Source organism: Polyodon spathula, chromosome 43, assembly GCF_017654505.1.
Source record: "Polyodon spathula isolate WHYD16114869_AA chromosome 43, ASM1765450v1, whole genome shotgun sequence".
Taxonomy (NCBI): domain Eukaryota; kingdom Metazoa; phylum Chordata; class Actinopteri; order Acipenseriformes; family Polyodontidae; genus Polyodon; species Polyodon spathula.
The window spans coordinates 28-14750 of NC_054576.1; the positions used below are offsets into that span (position 1 = coordinate 28).

The 14723-nt window shown below is 44.6% G+C and overlaps 1 protein-coding gene across 1 annotated transcript; it reads left to right on the forward strand.

Moving 5' to 3' along the window:
* Positions 1 to 5643: 5643 nt before the first annotated feature.
* LOC121305369 (E3 ubiquitin-protein ligase TRIM39-like) lies at positions 5644 to 12708 on the forward strand. The gene is made up of 2 exons (XM_041236969.1): positions 5644 to 5834; positions 11901 to 12708. The coding sequence occupies exons 1-2, from the start codon at positions 5645 to 5647 to the stop codon at positions 12452 to 12454; spliced, it is 744 nt and encodes a 247-aa protein (XP_041092903.1). The 5' UTR covers position 5644; the 3' UTR covers positions 12455 to 12708.
* The last annotated feature ends 2015 nt before the right edge of the window (positions 12709 to 14723 follow it).

The following is a 14723-nucleotide window of genomic DNA, read 5'->3' on the forward strand; positions in this document are numbered from 1 at the left end:
CCTCTCCTCTCATGAGTGCACCCCTCCCTCTATCCTTCTCTCATCTTCTCCTCAGTGGGGTTGCATATCCCAGTGTATACTAGAGGCTGGGTGTCTGATTGTCAGTGTTTTACCCGACTTTTCTACTCTGCTTTAAGAATTCATCTGATCCCTGGAAGCAGTTTGTGTCTCTCAATCACAACTGAGAAACGTGTTCATAGTAAACTTGATTCATTCTGGGAAACAACTAAATGGGCTTTTCAATCAGCCAAGCCTTCATTTTTCATTCCAAGCAGAGCGTGCAAACGAGATCAGTAAGAGATGAATTAATAATAAGAGACTCATCTTTATTAAAGCTAGAATGAAAAGTTAAGTATTTGATGCTGAACACACTGTATTATAATCGCTGTGCGTGTCTGTATTCACATTAATAAAGATGAGTCGCTTCTGCTTTGCAGTGAAAAACTAAGACTTCCGATTTAAAAACCCATTTAGAAAAAAATGTAAATTAAATCACTTGTACAGTTGTGATTGAGAAACACGAATTGATTAAACTCTTAAAGGAGATGAGAAAAGTGAAAACTGAAATCTGAAGCTCTAATTATATTTATGTGCATCTGCCCCTCTTCTCCCACCCTCATTTCCTCCCTCCGCTTCCTCCATCATACACTCCTTCCCTCCCTCATACCCTCCCTCCCTCCTCTCTCTTACTCCCTCCTACCCTCCTCTCCCTCCTTGTCCAGGTGGACGCTTTCCCTCCACAGCCCCTCATCTCAGCGTTGATCCATCATGATGTGTGGGGGGTGTCTCCTGGGCATCCCACCCTCGGACGATCTCAGCGTTGATATTACTGGTGATGTGTGGGGGGTGTGCCAGGTGGACGCTGGGCATCAGAGCACAGCCCCGGACGATCTCAGCGTTGATATTACTGGTGATGTGTGGGGGGTGTGCCAGGTGGACGCTGGGCATCAGAGCACAGCCCCGGACGATCTCAGCGTTGATATTACTGGTGATGTGTGGGGGGTGTGCCAGGTGGACGCTGGGCATCAGAGCACAGCCCCGGACGATCTCAGCGTTGATATTACTGGTGATGTGTGGGGGGTGTGCCAGGTGGACGCTGGGCATCAGAGCACAGCCCCGGACGATCTCAGCGTTGATGGACGCTGGGCATCAGAGCACAGCCTCTCAGCGTTGATATTACTGGTGATGTGTGGGGGTGTGCCAGGTGGACGCTGGGCATCAGAGCACAGCCCCGGACGATCTCAGCGTTGATATTACTGGTGATGTGTGGGGGGTGTGCCAGGTGGACGCTGGGCATCAGAGCACAGCCCCGGACCAGGTGGATCTCAGCGTTGATATTACTGGTGATGTGTGGGGGGTGTGCCAGGTGGACGCTGGGCATCAGAGCACAGCCCCGGACGATCTCAGCGTTGATATTACTGGTGATGTGTGGGGGGTGTGCCAGGTGGACGCTGGATCAGAGCTCAGCGTTGATATTACTGGTGATGTGTGGGGGGTGTGCCAGGTGGACGCTGGGCATCAGAGCACAGCCCCGGACGATCTCAGCGTTGATATTACTGGTGATGTGTGGGGGGTGTGCCAGGTGGACGCTGGGCATCAGAGCACAGCCCCGGACGATCTCAGCGTTGATATTACTGGTGATGTGTGGGGGGTGTGCCAGGTGGACGCTGGGCATCAGAGCACAGCCCCGGACGATCTCAGCGTTGATATTACTGGTGATGTGTGGGGGGTGTGCCAGGTGGACGCTGGGCATCAGAGCACAGCCCCGGACGATCTCAGCGTTGATATTACTGGTGATGTGTGGGGGGTGTGCCAGGTGGACGCTGGGCATCAGAGCACAGCCCCGGACGATCTCAGCGTTGATATTACTGGTGATGTGTGGGGGGTGTGCCAGGTGGACGCTGGGCATCAGAGCACAGCCCCGGACGATCTCAGCGTTGATATTACTGGTGATGTGTGGGGGGTGTGCCAGGTGGACGCTGGGCATCAGAGCACAGCCCCGGACGATCTCAGCGTTGATATTACTGGTGATGTGTGGGGGGTGTGCCAGGTGGACGCTGGGCATCAGAGCACAGCCCCGGACGATCTCAGCGTTGATATTACTGGTGATGTGTGGGGGGTGTGCCAGGTGGACGCTGGGCATCAGAGCACAGCCCCGGACGATCTCAGCGTTGATATTACTGGTGATGTGTGGGGGGTGTGCCAGGTGGACGCTGGGCATCAGAGCACAGCCCCGGACGATCTCAGCGTTGATATTACTGGTGATGTGTGGGGGGGTGTCTGCTCTGTGGAAATGACAACTCTGGAGTCTGAACTCCTGCGTTTCTCTCTGCCCCCTTCCTCTCTGCTTTGGCCTCGTCTCCGCGCTATCCCAGGGCATTGGTGCCGGTGTGCATGGTGATGTGTCGGGGGCTCCCCAGGCTGGTTCGGTTCAGTAGCTGCAGGGCTCTCTAATAGCCTTTTCACACTTGCACACCAGAGCCGAGCCGAGCCCTCACGGCACGGCTAGTTTCACACGGGTCATTTTGTCGAGCCGAGCCGGAAGCGTGAAACTCTGGCCTCGCAAGATATCTGGTACTGGCTCGGTGCTGAGCAAGGCTGGGGGCGGGGTTAACTCGTACTGTCCCAAACGATAGAGTCCACCAAAAGATTTCACAGGAATTGAGAAATTACAAATAAAGGAAATATTCTGATTTAATGGACGCAGTTGTTGGTCACAGACCTGCAGCGACCGGCGCTGATATGTTGAATTCGGCGACTTGTCTTCTGGAAAGTATTTCTCCTTTAAATTGTTTAACGCTGACAGGTATCATTTAAAACAGAGACAAATAAACCCTGACAGTGTGTTAACTGCAAGCCTGCTGCTGCGTGCCATCAAGTAATATGAAATAAACATGCAATAGATATTAAATTAATGTTAAATTAATATTTAAATATGCAATAGCTGGTTTCTTGCTAAATGTTAACCGAATGTTGATTGAAAGTGTAATTGCATATCACTCCCATTTATATTGTGTTTTGTTACCCTTGAAAATATGTAATAATTTCCCATTGTTTACACGTCCTTATTGAAAATACAGTTAATCTGACTTAAATGTCAATGGAAAGTAACAAGGAATAATTGAACATAAATTTAATATGCAATTTAACATCAATTAATTTCAATTGCATATCTATTTAATATTAATTGCATATCTATTTAATATTTGCAATCTATTAAATATTAATTTATCTATTAAATATTAATTTAACATTAATTTAATATCAATTGCATATCTATTAAATATTAATTTATGCACACAATATAAAGCTCTCTCTTTTTTTCTAATGAATAAAGTGATCAGTAATTGCTCATATTATTTTGTGGTTACTTTATAAACCAGTCCTTAACAAAAATAAATAAGTAAGCTACATATATTGGAAATGTGCAAAGTATCTGAAAATCCCATTCAATATGGTTTAAAAAAATACCAGATATTAACATTGCATGATAGAAACAAGCTGTGAAGAGAAATATCTTTAAATATGCTGCCTTTAGATTCTGATTTAAATCTATTTTTCTGACGTGTTTACTGACATTTTTTAAATACTATCTGTAACTTTTTAAAGTTATTAGTTAATATAACTTTAATAATATTAATGAAATTATTCGGTTTGTATTTGCAGTCAGCAACATGTGAAAATCAAATACACATTTCTCAATTCCTGTGAAATCTTTTGGTAGACTTTATCGTTTCAGACAGGACGACCTCGGGATCCATTCTCAAAACAAAGCCACTCCACTCCTCTGTGCGCCGGTGTGCACTGAATGTGACGTCACGATCCACAGAGCAGCTTCTACTGTGAACAGCAGTGTGAACACACCCGAGCCACGCTGGGGGGCTCCGCTCGGGGCTCCGCTCGGCTCCGCTCGGCTCGGCTCGGCTCGGGTGTGCAAGTGTGAAAAGGCTGAGATGTTTGGGCTCCAGGGGCCATATTAGAGAAAGATCCTGACTGCCAAATCCTGTCTTATCTTGAGAAGGACGTTCTAAGTGTCAGTTTAGGAAAATTGATATTACAGAACTAGGATTCCTAACTCGTTTTCCTGTCTTCAGTTAAGATAGGAAATAGTGTATTACAGAACGCTCCTAACTCGTTCATTTCCTAAGTTTCGATCCTAACATTGAGGACAAGGTAGACCCTGCCCTAACTTAACAACGTTTTAAAAAAATAAAATAAAACATACTTACTTTTTAATTAGAGGAGAGAGAAAATGGACAACTAATGCTAGAAAGGCTTCTTAAAGATCCAAACGCTGTTCTTGATTTTTCCGATGAAAATTTAATTTCCAATTACCATCTCCCAAGAGCAATGATTTTAAATTGAATTCAAGTTTTAAACCACAGCTGGAAAGAAGCACTCGCAGGCACGGGGCCTTACCCGTAGTCACTCAGGTAACGAATTGCCTTCGTTTTTTTGCAAAAGGTGATTTTCAGTCAGAGCTAGCTGATCTTTCTAAAACCTCTCAACCATCGAGATTTAGAAATTGAACTGAAGCAGCCACTGCGATTTCCAGCCTTTCTGCACAGTACATCAAATTCCCATCCCATGCGGAAGTTCAAACCATCAAGCAGAAATGTCTAGCTGATAGCGGGATGCCGGCTGTGATTGGTCTGGTTGATGGCTCACTTTTTCCAATCAAAGCGCCGCCTGGTGGAGACGAAGCAGCCCATGTGTGCCGTAAAGGTTACCATGCAATAAATGTCCAAACCATTGGTGACAATAACCTTTTAATACGACACTTAGTAGCGAAATGGCCAGGGTCAGCACACGACTCCTTCATCTTTAACACAATGCAAGTAGCATGACACTACAGAATCATAAGCATGTAGAAGTATGGGAATTCAAGGATTTATTAAGAGAGCCATGCATTAGAACAAATAAACATTTTAAAGCTTATAAATATACAATAGATGTCATCATTTTCAATACACAGTGATGTAAACACCTATTTTGAGGAAGGCAGAGGACCAGGGGGCTGGATTTTGGGAGAATCCGGGTATCCCTTTGTCACAGAGATGGCCGAAGTGGGCGGCGTCAGAACCGGGAAAAGGAATGAAATACACAGACAGGACGGATGAAATGAAATGATGATGGCGCTTGCTTGCGCCGGTTTATTGCAAAATAAAAGGGTTGAACAAACAAAAAAACAGTTTAGGACAGCTAAATATACAAACAAAAACGGACTAACACTTAAAAAACGGAAATCGATAACAAACACGGTTCAAGTATCGTGCTGGTCCCTAGCAATTGAAATATAACTCTCCACTCCATTTTACTCAAGCTTGATGAAAACATGCTGCTTTTATGCAGCTGTACCGAGACTCGATTGCTAATCAATCATTCAATTGGAGTCTCGATACAACTGCAGTGAATTAATAAAGTGCAATTCCCCGTGCTCACATATTATTACATTTTACCTGCACGGAAGTGCTGTGCAATCCTCCCTAAATACAAATATACATTTTAAACACTCGTGTTACACAGACCCATTTATATCCCGTGTACCAATGACTATACACCAACATTAACACACCACTAAAAACACCTTTACTCACGGGGCGGGCACTTTGTCACACCCCTAAAACCCTTTCTCATGTGGAGAATGAGCAAACACCAGCAGAAACACGATCGCTACTGTAAAACAATACCCAGCGCGGAACAGAGGATTGCTGTGAAAATAAAGACATGTCAAGGCTTATTTTATTGTGCACTTATTGTATCACCAGGTACAACAGAGCACACAAAAAATGTAGAGCTAAACAGGAAGGACTTTCTGGAGTCTGGAAGAGCAGGTACAGAACATGAAGAATGTCACAATGAGCCTCAGCTTTTACTGTAAAGAGGAACGTGTTTGTAGAATTGATGTAGGAACCCTGTTCAATTTGAACAGTTTGTTTATAGAGTGTAGTAGTATTAGCATCGTAATGCAGTTATAATATTTGCAGACGCAGCTCCGCCGGCTCTGTTTGTTTCTTTTTTCACTGCTGCCTCTTCTTTTTTGCGTCGCACATTGTCGAGCTGCATTTCTTTCTTATTGTGTCCGATGTCCGAGGGTTGCCACAGACACTGGATACGACCAAAGCAATCTCTGCCCAAGACTTTTCATTATTTTCCTGTGACAATATACTCGAAAATTTACCAAATATTACGTGACGTTTCTCCTCAACGCAGGCAACCAAAACATCGTTCTCTTCCACAGTAAAATTTAAAGCCCTACGTTTTAAAGATACTGTTACATCCATAATAATTAAAATAATTAAAATAAATCTCTACAAATACTATTGTTTAGAAAAAATAACGATGTTGTGTGATAAGATTATGCACGAGATGTGACAGTTGTCATTGGATACAGACTTGTGACGCTGGTGACGCTGCGGTTAATGTTCTTCTAAAGTATCTCTAACTAAAGTTAAGCACGGATGGGGCATTTAGGGGGGGGCAACTAGAGCAGGGGTTCTCAACACATCTTTCACTGGGCCCCCTTTGGAAATTAACAGGGACCCCCCATGCCACTGCGATGAGATGCGAGGATTGCAAGGTTGGGACAGTACTTTGTGATCACGCGAAGTTTGAGAAACGCTGAACTAGAGGGTCAGGAAAAAGCGAGCTCTGAAAATCCTGTCCTAACAATGGAAGATAAGATGGGAAAGCGAGCTCTGAAAATCCTGTCCTAACAATGGAAGATAAGATGGGAAAGCGAGCTCTGAAAATCCTGTCCTAACAATGGAAGATAAGATGGGAAAGCGAGCTCTGAAAATCCTGTCCTAACAATGGAAGATAAGATGGGAAAGCGAGCTCTGAAAATCCTGTCCTAACAATGGAAGATAAGATGGGAAAGCGAGCTCTGAAAATCCTGTCCTAACAATGGAAGATAAGATGGGAAAGCGAGCTCTGAAAATCCTGTCCTAACAATGGAAGATAAGATGGGAAAGCGAGCTCTGAAAATCCTGTCCTAACAATGGAAGATAAGATGGGAAAGCGAGCTCTGAAAATCCTGTCCTAACAATGGAAGATAAGATGGGAAAGCGAGCTCTGAAAATCCTGTCCTAACAATGGAAGATAAGATGGGAAAGCGAGCTCTGAAAATCCTGTCCTAACAATGGAAGATAAGATGGGAAAGCGAGCTCTGAAAATCCTGTCCTAACAATGGAAGATAAGATGGGAAAGCGAGCTCTGAAAATCCTGTCCTAACAATGGAAGATAAGATGGGAAAGCGAGCTCTGAAAATCCTGTCCTAACAATGGAAGATAAGATGGGAAAGCGAGCTCTGAAAATCCTGTCCTAACAATGGAAGATAAGATGGGAAAGCACATAATTCAACAATGATTATAACCATATTTTTCTCTTAATAAACCACACATGTAACATATTGTGAGCAAGAACAGAAAATCCTGGACCCCAAATGCATCTATATGTGTCACACCATATGTGAAATTACTGGAATTAAACTAGCGGTAAATCAAAAGATTTCATATATATATAGATATACACTTTGTACAGAAGCTACTTCCATTTATAGCACTTCCACACAGGAGCGGCTATATTACAATGGGAAAGCGAGCTCTGAAAACCCTGTCCTAACAATTCTAGAAGATCCCTTCCCTAAATGGGAAACTCATTTCTGAAAATCCTGTGATCCTAACACGTTTACTCAACGGAAAATGGATGCAGATAAGATGGGAAAGCGAGCTCTGAAAATCCTGTCCTAACAAACAGAAGATAAGATGGGATTGCGAGCTCTGACCAAACCTGTCCTAACAATGGAAATAGACTGTTAAAGGAGCTCTGTGTTCCTGTCCTAACAATGGAAGATAAGATGGGAAAGCGAGCTCTGAAAATCCTGTCCTAACAATGGAAGATAAGATGGGAAAGCGAGCTCTTTTTTTCCTTCTGGAAGTTTTTCTTAGTTGAACTGGTGGGGATAGGATGAGCTCTAAAATTTAATGACAATGCAAGATAAGATTGGAAAGCCAGTCTCTCAAACATCCTGTCCTAACAAAAGAAGATAAAATGGGAAAGCGAATAACTGAAAATCCTGTCCTAACAATGGAAGATAAGATGGGAAAGCGAGCTCTGAAAATCCTGTCCTAACAATGGAAGATAAGATGGGAAAGCGAGCTCTGAAAATCCTGTCCTAACAATTAAAGATAAGATGGGAAAGCGAGCTCTGAAAATCTAACAACAATGGAAGATAAGATGGGAAAGCGAGCTCTGAAAATCCTGTCCTAACAATGGAAGATAAGATGGGAAAGCGAGCTCTGAAAATCCTGTCCTAACAATTAAATTTCAATGGTAAAGCGAGCTCTGAAAATCCTCCTAACAATGGAAGATAAGATGGGAAAGCGAGCTCTGAAAATATTTGTCCTAACAATGGAAGATAAGATGGGAAAGCGAGCTCTGAAAATCCTGTCCTAACAATGGAAGATTAAAATGGGAAAACAATGCTTTGCAAATCAGATGGGAAAGCGAGCTCTGAAAATCCTGTCCTAACAATGGAAGATAAGATGGGAAAGCGAGCTCTGAAAATCCTGTCCTAACAATGGAAGAGCAAATGGAAGATAAGATGGGAAGCGAGCTCTGAAAATCCTGTCCTAACAATGGAGCCTAAGATATCCTGCGAGCTCTGAAATCCTGTCCTAACAAGATAAGATGGGAAAGCGAGCTCTGAAAATCCTGTCCTAACAATGGAAGATAAGATGGGAAAGCGAGCTCTGAAAATCCTGTCCTAAAATGGAAGATAAGATGGGAAAGCGAGCTCTGATGTCCTGTCCTAACAATAAGATGGGGAAAGCGAGCTCTGAAAATCCTGTTGTGCATTGTAAGATGTAACTGCACTGCCTCTGAAAATCCTGTCCTTAGAATGAAGAAAAGATAAACACACTCGAGAATCCGGTCCTAATATTTATCATGAGATTTTTTAGCGAGCTTGAAATGTGATCCTTTGTGGTTTAAACACATGGTAAGTTCCTGACAGGGTTTGGGAAAGCTTTTGAAACGAGCTCCTAACAATGGAAGATAAGATGGGAAAGCTCCGCTCTCCTTCCCTCCTAACACATGGGAGATGTCACTCAGCTGCGTGCAAGTGGGCGGGGCTTTCCTAACGCTGGTCGATGCGCGCTTCTGCTGTATCTCCTGCCTCAGAATAAGATGGGAAAGCGAGCTTCTGAAAATCCTGTCCTAACAATGGAAGATAAGATGGGAAAGCGAGCTCTGAAAATCCTGCCTAACAATGGAAGATAAGGGGAAAGCGAGCTCTGAAAATCCTGTCCTAACAATGGAAGATAAGATGGGAAATCGAGCTCTGATCATCCTGTCCCCCTTTTGGAAGATAAGATGGGAAAGCGAGTTCTGAAAATCCTGTCCTAACAATGGAAGATAAGATGGGAAAGCGAGCTCTGAAAATCCTGTCCTAACAATGGAAGATAAGATGGGAAAGCGAGCTCTGAAAATCCTGTCCTAACAATGGAAGATAAGATGGGAAAGCGAGCTCTGAAAATCCTGTCCTAACAATGGAAGATAAGATGGGAAAGCGAGCTCTGAAAATCCTGTCCTAACAATGGAAGATAAGATGGGAAAGCGAGCTCTGAAAATCCTGTCCTAACAATGGAAGATAAGATGGGAAAGCGAGCTCTGAATTCTTTGTGTAATGTGGCCCCTGATCTTGTTCAGTCTCCGGCAGGGAAGAGCCTCGTCAGGATTTCCTCTCTTTCACTTTGTGTTGTTTTTCTCTTCAGGATCGTCTCTCTCACTGCGGTTTCCATGACAACCCAAAACTGCTGCGACTCGAAACTCAAAAAACTGCTTCAATTCAAACTGACATTTCAAACTGCCGCTTGAGTTTAGCCTGTCGATTGAAGGGACTTCACTGTACGAGGGGATCTTGGGTTTAGTTAATATTCATATCTACTAAATATTATTATTTCCCTCCTTTAATGTGAATTGACGTAAGACTCTTGCCTTCTGCCTTTGTCCACCTTTCTTTCTCCTTCTCTTCTCTCTCTCCTCTCTCTCCTCTATCTCCCTCTTCTCCCTCCTTATATCTTCTCTTCAATCCTCCCTCCTTTTTCTCCCTCCTTCTCTCTCTCTTTGTATCCTCTCCTCATTCTCTCTTTCCCTCTCTGGTTCTCCCTCCTCTATCTCTCCTTTATATCCTCCCTCCATTACCTCATCCTCTTCTCTCATTAGAAAACTCCCTCCTTTATATCCTTCCTTCCTCCCTCCTTCTCTCCTCCCTCCTTTATATCCTCCTCCTTTCTCAGTCCCTCTCTCTCTCTCTCTCTCTCTCTCCCTCCTTTATAAGTCCTTTATTCAAGACCAGTTTAGCTTCATATTGCCAAAGCATTGATGACAATTGTCATTCATTTCCATGTAATCAATCAACAGTTTCCAACATATTTACAAGTGAATATTCAACATGAAGAACATCAATAACACGTTTGAAACAGCAATAATAATGATGTGATAATAATGCTAGTGCTGTGTTCCCCTCCCTCCCTGTGTGAGGAGCCTCAGTGTCTCTCCCTGTCCCTCAGGCTGGGGCAGGCGCTTGTGTGCTGGGCTGCCTCTTCTATACAGCTTGTTTCCTCTCCGAGGAGGAGGGCCAGTTTTTCTGGGTCTGGCAAGTCTGGGAATTCTGTGCAGAGATGTTGTATTTTTGGGAAGAAGGCTTCCCTTATATTCTTATATTTAGTGCACTGCAGTAAAAGTGTATCTCTGTCTCGTCCTGGGTGAGCTGTATGGAGCGCCATTTGTGCCCAAACTGTGCAGCCAATGTGTTTGTCAGTTCATGAATGGGTCAGTTTGTCCTGTTCATGCGTAGAGCCTCCGCTGTGCTGCTCCGCGGCGCAGGCACAGTAAACACAGTCACTGCTGAGCACACATCCCAGGGAGGAGAAGATTGATTGACAGCTTTCGGAAGCGAGTAATGGGAAATTTAAAAGCTGTATCATGTCAGATATATTTTATTACTCTTTTTGTGTGTGTTAATTATTTGTGAAATCATTTTATAACAAATAAACAGATGAACCTTTTTTTGGCTATTGTCCAAGTAGCTGCCTCTCCCCCTTCATACTCCCCTCCTCCCTATCCTCCCTCCTCCCTTCATACTCTCCCTCCTTTATATCCTCCCTCCTTCATACTCTCCCTCCTTTATATCCTCCCTCATCATACTCTCTCCTTTATATCCTCCCTCCTTCATACTCTCCTTCCTTTATATCCTCCTTTATATCCTCCCTCCTTCATACTCTCCCTCCTTTATATCCTCCCTCCTTCATACTCTCCCTCCTTTATATCCTCCCTCCTTCATACTCTCCCTCCTTTATATCCTCCCTCCTTCATACTCTCCCTCCTTTATATCCTCCCTCCTTCATACTCTCCCTCCTTTATATCCTCCCTCCTTCATACTCTCCCTCCTTTATATCCTCCCTCCTTCATACTCTCCCTCCTTTATATCCTCCCTCCTTCATACTCTCCCTCCTTTATATCCTCCCTCCTTCATACTCTCCCTCCTTTATATCCTCCCTCCTTCATACTCTCCCTCCTTTATATCCTCCCTCCTTCATACTCTCCCTCCTTTATATCCTCCCTCCTTCATACTCTCCCTCCTTTATATCCTCCCTCCTTCATACTCCTCCCTCCTTTATATAATTTATATCCTCCCTCCTTTATACTCTCCCTCCTTTATATCCTCCCTCCTTCATACTCTCCCTCCTTTATATCCTCCCCTTCAATCCCTCCTTTATATCCTCCCCCTCCTTTATATCTAATAATAATAATAATAATAATAATAATAATAATAATAATAATAATAATAATAATAATAATAATAATAATAATAATGTCTCCTCTCTGCTCCACAGTTGATGTGACTCTGGACCCTGATACAGCGCACCCCCGGCTCACCCTGTCTGCGGAGGGGAAACGAGTGAGACGGGGAGAGACACGGCAGGATCTCCCTGACACTCCAGAGAGATTTGATTACTGGCTCTGTGTGCTGGGCAGGGAGGGCTTCACCTCGGGGAGACGCTACTGGCAGGTGCAGGTGGGGGGGAATACATGGTGGAGATTAGGAGTCAGCAGAGAGTCTGCCCCGAGGAAGGGGGGGTTCAGCATGACCCCCCAGCAGGGTTACTGGACTGTGGAGTGGTGGAGTGGAGGTGAGTTCACTGCTCTCACTGACCCCCAGACCCCCCTCCCCCAGAGTCTGAAGCCCCAGAAGCTGGGGGTGTATCTGGATTATGAGGAAGGGCAGCTCTCCTTTTACAATGTGGAGAGCAGATCTCACATCTACACTTTCACTGACATGGAGTTCAATCCCAATGAGAAACTCTATCCATTCTTCTGTACTTGGGACAGGAATACAGCCCTTGTGCTGGAGTCCCCTGACCCTGACCCTGTCAGCGCTGCAGATTAAACACACATTGCTGTCTGAACCAGGAAACTATTCAAACAGCTCAGACAGTCTCCTCTTCACTTTCACTGCCACTCTCTCTGCACTCTTCTGGGCTGATGAGAAGAAATCCTCTCTCTTCCACCCTCTTACCCTGAGCCCCTCCTCTTTATTACTCTACACCCCCTTTCCTACTCTCCCTTCCTGTCTGCCTCTCTCTTTCCCCTCCACCTCTCTCCATCTCCAGATCCCTCCCCTTCTCTCTCTCCTCTGCTCTCCTCTCTCCATCTCCTCCCCTCTCCATCCCTCCCCTTCTCTCTCTCTCCTCTGCTCTCCTCTCTCCATCTCCAGATCCCTCCCCTTCTCTCTCTCCTCTGCTCTCCTCTCTCCATCTCCAGATCCCTCCCCTTCTCTCTCTCCTCTGATATGTTATCCTTACTTGCTCTCTCCATTCTCTCTCTCCTCTTTCCCTCCCCTATGGCTCTCTCCTCTATTCTCCTCCTCTCCTCTCTTCCCTCCTGCATTCTGCTATGTTAATCCTCTCCTTTTCCCACTCCCTCTCTCTCCTCTGTCCTCTCTACTCTCCCTCACCTCTCTGCCCACTCTATTCCTTCTCCTCTCCTCTCCTCTCCTCTCTGCCCTCTCTCTCCCTCTTTTTCTCTCCTCTCTCCTCTCTCCTATGTCTCTCTTCTCTTCTCCTCTTCTCTCCCTCTCTCCTTCTCTCTGCTATGTTAATCCCCCTCTCCTCTCTCTCTCTCTCCTCTCCCTCTCCCTCTCCCTCTCTCTCTCCTCTCTCTTCCTCTCCTCTCCTCTCCTCTCACTCTCTATGTCTCTCCTCTCTCTCCTCTCCTCCCTCCCCCTCTCCTCTCTCCTCCCCTCTCTCCTCTCTCTCCTCCCATCTTCTCTCTCCTCTCTAATCCCCTGCCCTCTCTACCACCCTCTCTCCTCCCTCTCTCTCTCTCCCCTCTCCTCTCTCTCTCTCTCTCTCTCCTGCTCTCTCCTCTCTCCTCTCTCTCTCTCCCTCTCCCTCTCTCCTGTACTGTGATATTTCTAACAACTCTCCTCCCCTCTAAGACTTTCTCCCTGTCTCTCCATTATCTTCCATGTCTCAATATTTACTCTAGATGCTCCCTCTCTTATTCTTGCTCTCTCTCCCTCTCCCTGCTCCTCTGATGTCTCTTCTCTCTGTCCTCTCTCTCTCTTGATCTCTCTCTCTACTGTTTTGTCCTGTGATATTTTCTAACAACTGTAAGTCACCCTGGATCAGACTTTCTAGACAATAGATGAATGCATTATTTTCCATGTGATCAATATTTACACTGAAGCTGAGATGCTCCCTGAATATTATTCATTGCTAAACTTAGTGAACTGATTTCTGCTGTTTTAATGTGAATCTCTTCTCTTTTTGTAGCGCATCTATTTTGTATCTTTCTTGATAAAATGTATAAAAGATATAACAGTGTTGTGTGATTTACTGCTCAATTGTTTACCTCGGCAATCTTGAACTCGTAAAAAGAAAGACATTCATGACAGCAGAGTGCTGATTAAATTAGACCATTACACATATTAATGAATTGTGTCCTTAAATTGAATCTCAACAATAACAAGCTGCTATAGTCAGCAATCAAACACTGCTCCAGTCTAGCTGCTATAGTCAATCAAACACTGTGCTCCAGTCTAGCTGCTATAGTCAATCAAACACTGTGCTCCAGTCTAGCTGCTATAGTCAGCAATCAAACACTGTGCTCCAGTCTAGCTGCTATAGTCAATCAAACACTGTGCTCCACTGTGCTATAGTCTCCAGTCACTGTGCTCCAGCTAGCTGCTATAGTCAATCAAACACTGTGCTCCAGTCTAGCTGCTATAGTCAGCAATCAAACACTGGGGGCTCTGTAACACTAGAAGGCTGGGTGTGTCACGTGATGGGGTTTTAATCACAGGACTGGTTTTAAAACCAAGGGTTAATAAACTCTTGTTTTCTTCTCTGGGTTTATCAATTTGCTCTTTCAATTCTACCATCACCATTATTATTCTTGATATTTGAATATAATAGCCGCACTTGCCTGTGGGAGAGGTGGTGGCAGGGTGCTGTTGTTTTTTTAACAGTATTTTTAAAAACTGATTTTACCTGAACACACGACCCTGCATTATACTGCTGGTTGCAGAATGATGTTTCAAGTTGATGTGAATCGCATCTCTCCAGTGATGATTCTCTTCCATTATATACTGCCAGACATGTCCCTGGCCTTGTCCAAAGTGGGATCCTTTTAGAGCAGACACAGCGGAGCCACAG